Source organism: Symphalangus syndactylus, chromosome 8, assembly GCF_028878055.3.
Source record: "Symphalangus syndactylus isolate Jambi chromosome 8, NHGRI_mSymSyn1-v2.1_pri, whole genome shotgun sequence".
In the NCBI taxonomy this organism is placed as follows: Eukaryota; Metazoa; Chordata; class Mammalia; order Primates; family Hylobatidae; genus Symphalangus; species Symphalangus syndactylus.
Genome location: NC_072430.2, coordinates 67,226,628 through 67,241,734, shown reverse-complemented (window position 1 = coordinate 67,241,734; position 15,107 = coordinate 67,226,628). Strand labels below are relative to the sequence as shown.

The following is a 15,107-nucleotide window of genomic DNA, read 5'->3' as shown; positions in this document are numbered from 1 at the left end:
AGCCTCCCAAGTAGCTGGGATTATAGGCGCCCGCCACCATGCTGGGCTAATTTTTGTACTTTTAGTAGAGAGGAGGTTTTACCATGTTGGCCAGGCTGGTCTCGAACTCCTGATCTCAGGTGATCCACCCACCTTGGCCTCCCAAAGTGCTGGGATTATAGGTGTGAGCCACTGCGCCCAGCCTATCATCAAATTTCTACGTAATCTACACATATATCTACACTCTCATTTCATTTCAAAAGACAAAAATAGAAGAACTGTTTTGTTTTACAGTATCACAAAAATGATTACCTATAACCTTGCAAAGAGAGGTTTAATCAACTATGCAAATGGAAAGGAAAGGAAAGACAAGAGGCGAGGGGAGAGGAAGGAAATGGAGGAGGAAGAAGGGAAAAGGAAAGGGAAGGAAGGAAGGAAGAAAAGAAGGAAACTAGTAGGCAAGCCAGGGAGAGAAAATATTTGCAAAATGTTTATCTGACAAAGGACTGGCATTTAGTCCTACCCAATTTACTCCTACAACTCAGTAATACAAAGACAAGTATCTCAATAAAAATTAGAGGATTTGAACAGATTCTCCACACAATAAGTATGAAATACCACTACATCCAGCAGTATGGCTAAAGCACAAAGACTGACATTACTAAACACTGGTGAGAATATGAAGCAACTAAAACATTGTTGGTGAGAATGTTTGGGAAGTTTTGGCAGTTTCTTTCAAAACTAAACATACACATACCTTCTCACCCAGCCACTCCACTCTGAGTTATTTACCCAAGAAAAGTGAAAAATATTCACAGTAAGACTGGTAAGATAAAGTTCATAGCAGCTTTATTCATAATAATAAAAAACGAGAAAAGGCCCATGTATCTTTCAATGGGAAAAATGAATAAACTGGTATATTCATATAATAAAACACAACCTTGCAATAAAATAAACCATTGATACACAAGCAAAACCATGGATGAAATTCAAAAGCATGTTGAGTGAAAGAAGACACAAAATTGAGTTTATAAGAATGCATTTATGGGCTGGGCGTGGTGGCTCACGCCTGTAATCCCAACACTTTGGGAGGCCGAGGCGGGTGGATCACGAGGTCAGGAGATCCAGACCACGGTGAAACTCCGTCTCTACTAAAAATACAAAAAATTAGCCCGGCGCAGGGGTGGGCGCCTGTAGTCCCAGCTACTCCGGAGGCTGAGGCAGGAGAATGGTGTGAACCCAGAAGGTGGAGCTTGCAGTGAGCCAAGATCGCGCCACTGCACTCCAGCCTGGGCGACAGAGCGAGATTCCGTCTCAAAAAAAAAAAAGAATGCATTTATGTAAGACTCTAAAACAGGTAAAACTAATCTATGGAGGGAGAAATTGGAACACTGCCTTTGGGCAGTAGGAACAAAAACTGATGAGAAGGAACATAAGGGAACTTTCTGGGGTGTAGTAACATCCGATATCTTGAAAGGCGTTTGGATTATAGAGATACATGTATTTGGTAAAACTCAACAAAAGTACACTTAAGATGTGTGTATCTTCTGTCTTCAGTGGCAGCAAGAAAAAAATGTATTTAATTATATGCATATTTTAGAACAAAAGAAAAACAAACACTCAACTGTTAATGACATACAAGTTGAAGTATTTAAGGAGTGTACTTCAAAATTCATATAAAAATTAATGAATGAACTGATAGATGAATGATAAATGAACAGATATGAATAGATGAATACATATCTAGGTGGTGGGTTTATGGGTATTATGGGTATTCATTGTAAAATTCTCAATTTTGCTGTATGTTAAAATCTTTCATAATAAAATGTTAGAAAAATTACTACCACCCATTTTACTAGAAATCTTTCAGTATTTAGTAACAGGTTTAATAACTTGGCTTGGATTTCAGAGTTTTCCACTCCATCCAATTCCATATAGGTAATCTCATCTACTACTTGCAATACAATGCCTATATTCCTCTCAGGTCAATGTCCTTATCTGTGTCCTCAGCACACCATTCTCATTTCTGCCTTCTTGTCTTTGTTCATACTATTTCTCATGACCCTGAATACCTACAGTCACCTTTCTACCTATCTAAAGCCTATACATCCTTTAGGGGCAGTCTCAGATTTTACCTTCTCCAAGATGCCTTACCTAATTACTCTGGCCTAATCTTTGCTATTCCTGAAATTTTATAGGGATGTATTTTTCTAAGTCACTTAAGCACTCCAAGTAGAACAATATATAACTGTTTCATGTGTCTTTTTCCCCCAGTAAAGTCCCCAATAAAGCCATAGTATCGTGACAGTCTATGTTATTTTTGTACTTAGCATAGTTATAAGTACAGGACTGAGAACACAGCAAATGCTTAGAAATACATAAAGAGCTTATATGACTGAGAATCGAAGATCATACTCCCACCCCCTACCCCACCCAATAGCAACCTCATAAATGTATGTGTCATATCAAGGGATTTAATGTGAGTGTAGATAAGTACAAATGCATCACAGCTAGTAGAAAAAAATTAATTACTTATTTATTGCTGATACATAAATAATCTCATCTTATATAAAGAATGATATTAAAAGTTTTGGTGAAAGACATACAGCTGGGAGCACTATCATTCTTCTAAAACTGCATTTATTTGTGGCAATTATCCTGGGAAATAAATAACTAATATACTCAGTTCCAAAATTACAATTTATTAGTCAACAGTAATCAAGGAAACTTGAAATTTAGAGAGAAAAAAATTTAGATTATATATAGTTAATAAGATAACTTGGTTTCCAATGGAAGGCGGTAGATAATACTTTGGTTACTTGGACTGTAAAGAGGGCTAATCGAAGGTGCTTCCAATTTTCAATGTAAAGAGGGCTAATGGAAGGCACTTCCAATTTTCAATGCTTAGTGGTACACACACATACACACACACACACACACACAGGCTAAGAAAGTCAGACATGAGTCTGAATCTTGTCCTGCCACTCTTCTTTATATAACTTAGCTCAAATTACTTCATCTTGTTAGGTTTCAATTTCCTTATATATAAAGTAGGAATAGTAATCATGTTGTAAGAATGAGATAAAAAAGATAAAGCATTTAGGGTAATCCCTGGCACACAGTAGTATTTATTAACTGGAAGCTTCTATAATCAAATACATTTTTAGAAATTATTGCAATTAAAGTAACAATGTCTATATATTTTGTGAGAGATAAGTGGAAAAAGAGCTAGAACTTCCAAAAATATTATAAATTGTAAAAAAAGCCAGGATTAGTGTATGATCGTAAAGGGAAATGAAGGAAAAAAGTGTGAAAAAAGGTTGACAGCAGGCAAGCTCATATGAAATTTTATAATTTTTACTTACAATAATAGGTATCCTGCTATGTAAGCATAACATATCACATGCCAGAGATATCTGATGCAAACATAGGATATTTAAATAGTTTAATTTCTTCAGGGTATTTAAGAACAGCTTCACTGAGAAAGAACTCTTTTAGTTTAACTTAACTGCTGTGAAGTTAAAAATATTACCTATATTTGAATTAAAAGCTGAGAGCTTTTGTGTTAACTATATATTGAAAACTGACACATAAAATGTGTGTGTGTGTGTATATATATATATGTATATAAAATATTCAAGCCAAACCTAAGTTGTACTGGTTGGACGTATTCCTTGCGAAATCTTTTAAGATCTGCACTGATTGGCTGCTCGCCTTTCTCTATTGCCAATTTGTCTGCGTCAGTAGGTTCTGGCTCTGGAATTTCAAACCTAAGAAGAAAAGCAAAAGGAGAAAAATCTGTTCATGCATAATGAAAATACAAGGAGGAACATAGCAAGCAACCTTCTTTCCCACCACTTCCACGAAAAGTGGATTACTGTTAAAACTTCCCTTGAGGTATGATATACTACAAAAAAACTGTCCTTTGGCTATACAAAACTAAGGTTTTGTATTCTTACTTTTATAAAAACTAAAGTTTTGTCTTTTAGCACTGATCAATACACAAAAGGTCCAGGGAAAAGAGCCAAGGAAAGAATTCATAAGGAATTTAAAGAACATGACAGAAATTGCTTATCTAATAATGTCTTTAATATTTATATTATTAAAATGAAAGTAGGCTAATAAATTTATTTAAATGAGTACAAATTCAAAGAGAGGGCCAAAACTGAATATTTAACAATATTTAAATAATTTACCTAAGTGGATAAGATAAAAAACCTTGCTCAAACATAGGAAATACAGCTAAACTATAAGTCTAACGTGTGCTTTCCTTATTATGGACATGGAAACAGAACTAAGTAGATCTTCATAGCACATTACACTGACTCAGTCTGGTAAATTTAGTTTGATAAAACAACACAGTGATAGAGATCTAGAATTACATCTTGATAATACAGTTAATAAGCTTTGGTATAATAAGTTTTATTAAGTTTTAAAACGTAAAACTAAAAATCATTTTTGAGTCCAGATTCTACATTTTAAACTATAAAACATTTAAAATGCCACTATAATACTAGGTAAAAAAAATTCAACCCAACACTAATTTTAAAAGTTAATCATAATAAAGGAATTGCTGATTTTTTAGGTTTAATAATGATATCTGATTATTAAAAATGAGCACATTTTCTAGAGATACATAGAAAAATATTTATAGATGAATTATGTTGTCTAGGATCTACTTCAAAATAATCATGGGGTGGGGCATTTAAATTTGTAGGGAAACAGATGAAACAGTGAGTTGATAATTACTGAAGGTGGGTGATGAATAAATGGGTTTATTATATTCTTGTAACTGCTCTTGTATATGTTTTGAAAGTTTTCATAACAAGTTTGTTTTAAAAGTGGAAAGTATTTGGCAAAGTAGTCTACAGTCCAAAAAAAAAAAAGTGGTAAGAAGAAAAGTCTCTTTTAAGAAAGTATCATTTTATTACACAGAACAATATTCATTCAAATATAGTGCTTTCATCCGCTAAATCAGTCTTTCTGATTACCACTTGAAATATTTCTAAGAGCTGAAAAGATCTGTGTTATAAACAGATTTTAGGGAGTACTCTATTTGAAGAGAATAGTAATACTGACAATTTAATGCCAAATAAAGTATGTTCAATAATTACTTGAGTATTTATTAGGTACTAGGCACTTTACAAAATACAGTTAATTTTTCACAAAATGTCAATATAAGTGAAATACATATTTTTCTTACCGTTCAATCAGTAAGCTCAGCAATTCCTGTGGTTTACAAAATGAACGATATGTGGTAAGAAAAGTACGAACAAAATTGGGATCTGAAAAGGCAGAGCATAAAACAGGTTTCATGTTTAATGTATTCAGTTTAATTAACTCAAAGTACCATATTTGGAGGCCTTCCTCCCTTTTTCTTTTTACTTTGGCTCCTCAGATTGTGGCTTTTCCTGACAATCATGGTACTGGCAGGATACCATGGTATCCCTGCCATACATAGAGAAATACTGACATAGAGAATATACTATGGTATATTCTTAATAAGCGAGGATTGTTTTCAAATTTGAAATTCATGAATATGGTTGGGTGCGGTGGCTCATGCCTATAATCCCAGCACTTTGGGAGGCCGAGGTGGGTGGATCACGAGGTCAGGAGATCGAGACCATCCTGGCTAACACGGTGAAACCCCGTTCCTACTAAAAATACAAAAAAAAAAAAAAAAAATTAGCTGGGCGTGGTGGCGGGTACCTGTAGTCCCAGCTACTCGGGAGGCTGAGGCAGGAGAATGGTGTGAACCCAGGAGGAGGAGCTTGCAGTGAGCAGAGAGTGCCACTGCACTCCAGCCTGGGCAACAGAGTGAGACTCTGTCTCAAAAAAAAAAAAAAAAGAAAAGAAAAGAAAAAAAAAGGAAAAAAATTCATGAATATATATATTTTATGAATATTTATTCAATAATTAATGAAGTTAACAGTATTACATTTTTAGACATTTAGTTCCTTCTCTTATTTATTCCTTTTGTTTCTGCAGTATTTTTATATTTTGGAGGCAATCCATTTTTTCCCCAAGCCTCAAATATTTTTGAGCATCCTGAAAAAGCTTTTGGGTCCCAGGCCCTAGGTCAGCAGTTGTAATGAGTTTCACATACCTGCATACATATGATATGTTAACCTTTCAATTAATTTCACTACAGTTCCTCCTTTAATAATGGGGATGCCACTTCTACTTTGCAAGTTGTCTTCAAAAACAATGTTTTCCTCAGAGTCTTTTACTACAAAACGATATACTTCAGGACTTGGTAATCTCAGTGGTTGCTCATTTTCTTCTTTCAATAATACTGAATCTAACATTCGATCTAGAGTACTACGATAATGAAGAGAAACAAGGGCTGCCATCCAGTTGTTTTTTTCTTCAGCAGACTTAGCAGCAAATATTATGCTGTTCTCATCTTTGGATACTAATTCAAACGCATGCTTGTACTCACAAGTATCTTCTTTATCACAAATTTGTATTTTCCTCATGACAAATTTTTCTTTTAACCTGTATTCCGCACTACTGTAACCTGGAAGCCGAGTCTGGCCATGATTAGGTTTACAACTGATCATTAAGCCATCAAACAGAAAAATATGCCGTTCATGTTTGGCACCGATTCTTGTCAATGGTCCCTCCATAATGAATTCATTACAACACTGTCCAATATCTTTGCCTTCCCATCCATCAATATTTTTCTGAATTTCATTCATTTTTTTGATAGCCAGGTGTTTGCTTCTTAATTGGTGACCATAAAAAGGGCAAACAGGGTCTCTAAAAAAACAAACAAACAATATAGCTTATTCAACAGCTAGCAATCCAAATGGTTTCAAGCATAAACCATCTCAAATCAAGTGAGTAAAATATTAAATAACCAAACAGTAGCTTTTTACACACAGCATTTAGTTCTAACTTTGCCACTAAATAATACATCCCTCAATTTCATTATTATGAAAGAGAAGTACTACTGGCTCTATAAGAACTAAAATTACAAAAAATCCTAAATTTCTTTCATAGATTATATTTTTAAACATTTATTAAGTCTATCCTAGTAATATAACAATACTAATCTTTTTTTTTTTTTTGAGACGAAGTCTTGCTCTTGTCCCCCAGGCTGGAGTGCAATGGCACGATCTTGGTTCACTGCAACCTCCACCTCCCAGGTTTAAGTGATTCTCCTGCCTCAGCCTCCCAAGTAGCTGGGATTACAGGTGCCTGCCACCACGCCCGGCTAATCTTTGTATTTTTAGTAGAGATGGGGTTTCACCATGTTGGCCAGGTTGGTCTCGAACTCCTGACCTCAGGCGATCCGCCCACCTCGGACTCCCGAAGTGCTGGGATTATAGGCTTGAGCCACTGCGCCCAGCCAACAATGCTAATCTTAAGACTAGGCTGGGTTGGCCAGGTGCAATGGCTCAGACCTGCAATCTTAACACTCTGGGAGGCCAAAGCAGGCAGATCACCTGAGCCCAGGAGTTCAAGACCAGCCTGGGCAACATAGCAAAACCCTATTTCAACAAAAAATACAAAAATTAGGCAGGTGTGGTGGCATGTGCCACCTAGCTACTCGAGTCCCAGCTACTCCAGAGGGTTGAGGCAGGAGGACTGCTTGAGCCCAGGAGGTTGAGGCTGCTGTGAGCTGAGATCACATCACTGCACTCCAGCCTGGGCAACAGAGTGAGACCCTGTCTCTTAAAAAAAAAAAGAAAAAAAGGCGGGGCACAGTGGCTCACACCTGTAATCAGCGTACTTTCGGAGGCTGAGGTCAGGAGTTTGAGACCAGTCTGGCCAACATGGTAAAACCCCGTTCTCTACTAAAAATACAAAAAGTAGCTGGGCATGGTGGTGGGCTCCTGTAGTCCCAGCTACTTGGGAGGCAGAGGCAGGAGAATCACTGGAACCCAGGAGGCGAAGGTTGCAGTGAGCTGAGATTACACCACTGACCACTGCACTCCAGCCTGGGCAACAGAGACTCCTTCTCAAAAAAAAAAAAAAAAAGGAAAGGAAAAGGAAAAAAGAGAGTAAAAGACCAACATAAAAGTTATAAAAGTATGACAAGCACAACTTTTAAGAATGTAACTATCACAATAAATCACACTTCTTTAGAAAACCAGGCATCAGAGACAGCGAAGTAAGCAGAGGCATTCACATTTTCAACACTTTGGAATTACCCAGGTCGACGTCTAGGTGAATACTGCTTGTAAATTCGGTCCAAGCTACCTTGGAGATTCAGGAGAGCAGTAATGGCTTGGTTCAAACATTCTCTGTCTTCTTGTTCTTCACTACATGCTTTCAATTGCTAAGAAAAAAACACAAAGAAAAATCAAAACTGCATGGTTTGATTCTTCCCCCAACTTTCTAGTAATAGAGAAAACAGCAACAAATATTATCAACTCTAAATTAATTTTATATATACTTAATAAAAACAACTATAATTTTATATATACCTACTGACCTCTCAAACCAACCCTCTTTCTTTCTTTCTTTTTTTGAAACAGGATCTCACTCACTGTGGCCTTGAGCTCCTGGGTTCTAATGATCCTCCACTCTCAGCCTCTCAAGTAGCTGAGACCACAGGCAAATGCCACCACACCCAGCTAATTTTTAAAATTTCTGTAGAGACAGGGTCTCGCTATGTCTCCCAGGCTGGTCTTGAACACCTGCTCAAGCTATCCTTCTGCCTCTGCCTCCCAAAGTGCTGAGATTACAGGTGTGAGCCACCAGGCCTGGCCCAACCCTCTTTCTATAAACATAAACACAATACAGATATAAACTAACATGAGCATACTAATCAGGAAAAAAAAAAGGAACTGTAAAAACCATTTGGACATTTTATTTTTATTTTTATTTTTTTGAGACAGGGTCTCACTCACTCTGTCACCCAGGCTGGAGTACAGTGGCAGGGCTAACTGCAGCCTCAATCTCCTGGGCATAAGGCCTCCCGAGTAGCTGGGACCACAGTTGCATGCCACCACATCCAGCTAATTTTTTTATTTTTATTTTTTGTAGAGATAGGGTCTCACTAGACTGGTCCCAAACTCCTGGGCTCAAGCTATCCTTCTATCTCTGCCTCCCAAAGTGTTGAAATTACAGGTGTGAGCCACTGTGCCAGGCCATATTTTTCAAACATATTAAAAAAGTTTAAAACATCTAAAGCATGAAGGTTACAACTTATTTATTCATTAGCAACTATGAATAGAGAAAATAAGATAAATAACTATAAACTATTTCATATTCTCTAGTGATTACTTTGTTTTAGCAATTTCAAAAAGTTTACAAATCTTTGTTATATAACATAATCAAGTGTACTAACTTTAACACTTCAATCCATCATAAACTTTTCCGTAAACAGCATCTCTCAAAGGATTCCACTGCTATTTTTTACAACATGAAATGTCAAGAAACCATGAAAATTAACATTCTATCTCAACCTTTAGAAGATTTAGAAACTGACTTATTAATCCCTAAAACTCGGGTTCTATTTCATTTGCCCCAAAATTTTCTCGTATTTCACTCTGAGAAAGAAAGCATTTACTTAATAATAAATAATTCAGATTGGATTGGATTGTGCTCCAATGTTTTGATTTTTTTTTTTTTTTTTGAGACAGGGTCTCACTCTCTCACCCAAACTGGAGTACAGTGAGGTGATCACGACTCACTGCAGCCTTGCCTCAACCTCCTGGACTCAAGTGATCCTTCGATCTCAGCCTCCCAAGTAGCTGGAACTACAGATGTGTGCCACCATGCTTGGCTAATTTTTTTTTTAAATTTTTCTGTAGAGATGGGGTCTCGCTATGCTGCCCAGGCTGCTCTCAAACTGTTTTAATCTTTTTGAAAGAAGAGTTCAAAGTGGAGCATCATATAGATATTATATATATTATGTATTTACAAATATATATTTATGCAAGGATATGGGGAATTATGATAACTTCAGAAAATTTTTAAAAACTTAAATCTATTTTGTGATCTTAAATTAACTTATTAGAGATTTTGGGACAAATTAAAATTTTCCTTATATTCCAAGAGCAATCTCAAAAGCATTCAGCAATGGTTCCCTTTCCTCAGCAAAGAACTAACTGGATATTGTTTGAGAACTTTGTCTATTACCTTTTATTTATATGTCTTAGAAATTATTCTCTATATGAAGCACAGAGCCATTTGATTTTATTTCAAGACACATGTAGAGGTCTTGTCATCAAGAGATTAGCAACATAATGTAAATGACTATCATCAGAAGTAATACCTTAATCTCTAGAGTAAGCAATAGAAAGGATGGAAGCAAAGTCAAAATATCATAGAAAGTTTGAAAAAGGATCTGTGCTTGGTTATTCTGACTTCTACAGGTGAAAGTTACTGGCAAAATCACTTATTTTGCTGCTTTAAAGATTTCTTACAGAAAGAGTCTTCTCAGCTCCACTCTAAAATATTTCTTTAATAAATATGAATGTTGATGATATCAAATGCTTAATTAGAACTGTTTTATTCTTATTGTTTTTGTTGATCCAAATATCTAAATTATCACCAGTAGTGATATTCTACCAAAAAGGTATGAGGATACCAAATTTTCATTGTCTACTTGGTCTTAAGGCTGCTCAAACTCTTCCACATGTCATTTTTAAATAACCATGTAATAATTATAAGCTGTAAAGGAGAACAAAATTGAGGATATTTAGAGTGGGATTTCCTGGTAATGGAAGTATATTAAACAATGGCTCTGTTTGGCATAATAATCCGATAATTTGCTAAATATTTCTTGAATTTTCGGCAGTGAGATTTGATAAACATCATATTAATGAATATCCAACTAATATTCTACAGATACTTAAAAGAATATGTTCCAAACATCTTACACAGAAATTACTGGGCCAGGCAAGGTGGCTCACACTTGTAATCCCAACATACTGGGAGGCCAAGGCAGGCAGATCACTTGAGCCCAGGAGTTCAAGACCAGCCTGACCACATGGAGAAACCCTGTCTCTACAAAAAATACAAAAATTAGCCAGGCATGGTGATGTGCACACGTAGTCCCAGCTATTTGGGAGGCTGAGGTGGGAGGATAACCTGAGCATGAGAGGTAGAGAATACAGTGAGCTGAGATTGTGCCATTACACTACAGCCTGGGTGACAGAGTGAGACTCCGTTCCCTGCAAAAAAAAATGAAAAATAAAAAACACAAAAATAAAAATACAAAAAAAAAATTAGCTGGATGTGGTGGTGCACGCCTGTAATCCCAGCTACTCAGGAGGCTGAGGCATGAGAATCACTTGAACCTAGGAGGTGGAGATTGCAGTAGCCGAGATCGCACCACTGCACTCCAGCCTGGGTGATAAGGCGAGACTCTGTCTCAAGAAAGAAAAAGAAAGAAAAGAAAAGAAAAGAAAGAGAAAGAAAGAAAGAAAGAGAAAAGAAAAATTACTGTACTGAACTATGTGCAAATAAGTAATGTACTTTCATGCCCCCATTCGCTTTCTACATATCAGTCTCCGACCTCCTCATCCACCCGGTGAATTTAGCCACTAGGATACAGTTGAAATGCTTCCTCTTGAAGATGCCTTCTGATTATGCCTTTTCCCTCTTAAATTTTTTCTTTTGAAATATCAAATTTATAGAAAAGTTGTAAAAGTAACACAAATAACTCCTGTAATACTCTGAATCACCAATTTTTAACATTTTGTCACATGCTTCATCATTCTGTGTGCCAGTGTGTGCAGACCGTTTTTTTAGTAGTTTGTGATACTATCCATTCAGTTCCTTCCAGGGGAAGGAGGACTACGGCTGAATGGTTTAGCGGTAGTTTTTGGAATATAAGGAAAAGTCAAATGTATCACCAATTACTCTCAAATAGTATCATTCTCCTTTACTCCTTTAATATTTCTCATAGCTCATCTTACAACAAGGATTTTCTTTTACAGAATCACAGTATAGTGATCAACTTCAGGAAATTTAACACCGAGTAATCTACTCCATAATCTAATCTATAGCGTATATTCCAATTTTGCCAACTGTTTTAATAACATCCTTTAAGGTAATATTTTCCCCCCAAACAGGAACTGGTCAGTGAAACACTAAATTGTCATGTTTCCGTTGTCTCTTTTATTCTGGAGAGTTCCTAAGCATTTGTCTTTCATGACTCCCGCTAATAAATAAGGACACACACACACGCACACACACTGTTCTCTCTCTCAGTAGGACAAATACCCAAAACCAATATGGTTTTTTTTTTTTTTTTTTACTTCACTGAACAAAGGAAAAATCAATAGGAATTTTTTTCTGCCTTCCCTAAGCAGAGCTAGTAACTCCTGCTTCACTGATCTCATAGCACTACCTCTATTAGGCTCTTATAATATTGTAATTATTTGTTTGACATCTATTTTCTTCACCAAATTGTGAACATCTTAATGCCTAGGGACATGTTTTATTCCTTTTCAGTTTACCCGCATGTGGTAGGTACCCACTAGGCTGTCAGAAGTAACTGGAATAAATGACTACTGTATGATTTTGTTAAGTATTTAGACCAATAATGAATGTTTTTTGAGCTCTGCTCTGTGCACGCTCTTTTATGCATTAGCTTACTTAATTTTTATTACAACTCTGTAAGACGAGGTACTATAATCATATGTTACAGATGAAGGAAATGAGGCATGGAGAAATTAAGTAATTTGCCCAATATAAATAGGAGAGTTTATATCCAAACCCAGGAGCTCTGACCCCAAAGTCTCTGCTTTTTTGCTACACTAATACCCTGTGGCTCTACAATGACACCAGACACAGCTACGCAAAACACTGGTCTGTGTCTAAATCTAACGACCATTGAGTTGAAAGAGATTCTTTCTATGTTGAAAACAAACTGGATAACTACTGAGTTTAAGAAATAAAATGAAATGAGTGTACTCTGGAAAAGAGGTCAAAGAGAAAAGACACCCTTGCTATATATGATTAAAATTAAAAATAAAAGTGATTGTTTATTAATGGGTAATATCTTTTCTTTGAGATAAAGTCTCACTTTGTCAACTAGGCTGGAATGCAGTGGCACGATCTCGGCTCACTGCATCCTCGATGTCCCGGGTTCCAGCGATCCTCCTGCCTTAACCCCCCAACCCCGAGTAGCCTGGACTACAGGCATGGCCACCACACCCAGCAAATTTTTGAATTTTTGTAGAGATGGGGTTTGGCCATGTTGCCCAGGCTGGTCTCAAATTCCTGAGCTCCAGCAATCCACCTTCCTTGGCCTCCTAAAGTGCTAGGATTACAAGCATGACCCACCGTGCCTGGCCTTAATGGGTAATATCTTATGAACCTAGCTGAAGAATATATTCCTTGCTACCTGATACTCATCACTATCCTTAGTTGTCTATAAGTGTATCCTGTCCAATATTTTATATGTCATGTAAGTTTTTTCTTAACTCAGTATGAGACTTCACTGAAATATTTACCCTGCTTTTCTTGAAACTCCTACCAAATGCTACATCTACTACGGACATATGTGCCCATAGCAAGGGGAATTCCAATAAATTATGAATTTGTCTCTAATTCACTGTACTAGGAGTTCAGTCTAGGTGTGAAATAAAACATGTAATCAATTCTTTTTTATTAGTAATAAACTCTCTAGATTTTCATAAGAGTGGAGTTGGTAATTTGGTGGGAAATTAAATCCATTAAAACCTATGACTAGGCTGGGCACATGGGCTCATGCCTGTAATCTCTCCACTTTGGAAGGCCAAGGCAGGAGGATCACTTGAGGCCAGAAGTTTGAGATCAGCTTGGGCAACATAGCAAGACTCCCTCTCTAAAAGGAAATAACCTAAAAGCCCCAAAACAAACAAACAAAAAACCCATGATCATATTTATGTGCTTTTTAAAAAAAAAACATTAACTTTTCAAAAAAAACACCTAAGAAAGTTAACTGTTACTAACTTTCTTTCATATGTACCTGAATCATATGTCAGTACTGAAAAATTAAGTATGTAGTAAAATCCTCTTCATGGTCTTTTTTAAGAGTTGAGAGATTTCTTTCAATAGAGATTGCAAGCTCTTTATGTTATGAATATACTCACACACGCACAAAAAGAATGACAAAGCAAGCCTGGGCAACATGACAAAACCCCTTCTCTACAAAAAATAAAAAAACAAAAATTAGCTGGGTGGTGGCATGCTCTTGTAGTTCTAGCTACACGGGAAGCTGAGATGGGAGGATTGATTGAGCTTGGGAGGTCAAGGTTGCAGTAAGCCATGAATGGGCCACTGCACTCCAGCCTGGGCAACAAGAGTGAGACTCTGTCTAAAAAAAACAGGAACGATAACAAGCAAATGTTGCATAATGTTAACAACTGGTGGCCAGGCGCAACGGCTCACACCTGTAATCCCAGCACTTTGGGAGGCTGAGGCAGGAGGATCACCTGAAATCAGGAGTTTGAGACCAGCCTGGCCAACATGGTGAAACCCAGTCTCTACCAAACAATACAAAAATTAGAATGCCGTGGTGGTGTGCACCTGTAATCCCAGCTACTTGGGAGGCTAAGGTGGGAGAATCGCTTGAACCCAGGAGGTGGGGGTTGTAGTGAGCCGACATCTCACCACTGCACTCTAGCCTGGGCGACAGAGTGAGACTTTGCCTCAAAAAAAAAAAAGTGAGTCCAGGTGAAGGGTGCTCACCACTATTTCTGTAACTTTTTTCTGTTTTTCAAAGTAAAAGGTAAAAAAATATTACCTACAAACTCTATTGTTTCATATTGAAATACTGGCTGATCTTCCTCAACGAACCTCATTAAAGTTATTACTAAGTTTTCCTGTTAAGCTTTAAACTAAATTAATTCCTCTTGAGAGAGAATAATTTTTATTCTTTCCATTACTAAATTTCCAAGGAATGACCAGGGAGTTAGGAGAGTAAGGGAACATTACTTGCCTTTGAATAGTCCAGTTCTGAAATGAGAGAGTTAACATGTCCTTAGTAAAAAAGGACAGACATTGATTATTTTCTGAGACAAGGTCTTGCTCTGTTGCCCAGGCTGGAGTGCCGTGGTGCAATCTCAGTTTATTACAGCCTCCAATTCCTAGGCTCAAGTGATCCTCTCATCTCAGTCTCACAAGTAGCTGTGACTACTGGCGTGCACTACCATGCTCAGCTAATTTTAAAAATTTTT

At 36.9% G+C, this 15,107-nt stretch overlaps 1 protein-coding gene across 4 annotated transcripts in view; it reads right to left on the bottom strand.

Annotated features, from left to right (window-relative positions):
• SOS2 (SOS Ras/Rho guanine nucleotide exchange factor 2) overlaps positions 1-15,107 on the bottom strand; it is a 116,423-nt gene that overhangs the window by 36,536 nt on the left and 64,780 nt on the right. For all 4 annotated transcript variants that reach the window (XM_055289432.2, XM_055289431.2, XM_055289430.2 and 1 more), the window contains 4 exons: positions 8,139-8,266; positions 6,086-6,741; positions 5,183-5,264; positions 3,627-3,749 (listed from right to left, as the gene is read on the bottom strand). In XM_055289432.2, coding sequence (XP_055145407.1) covers positions 3,627-3,749; positions 5,183-5,264; positions 6,086-6,741; positions 8,139-8,266 — 989 coding nt within the window. The remainder of the gene's footprint in view (positions 1-3,626; positions 3,750-5,182; positions 5,265-6,085; positions 6,742-8,138; positions 8,267-15,107) is intronic.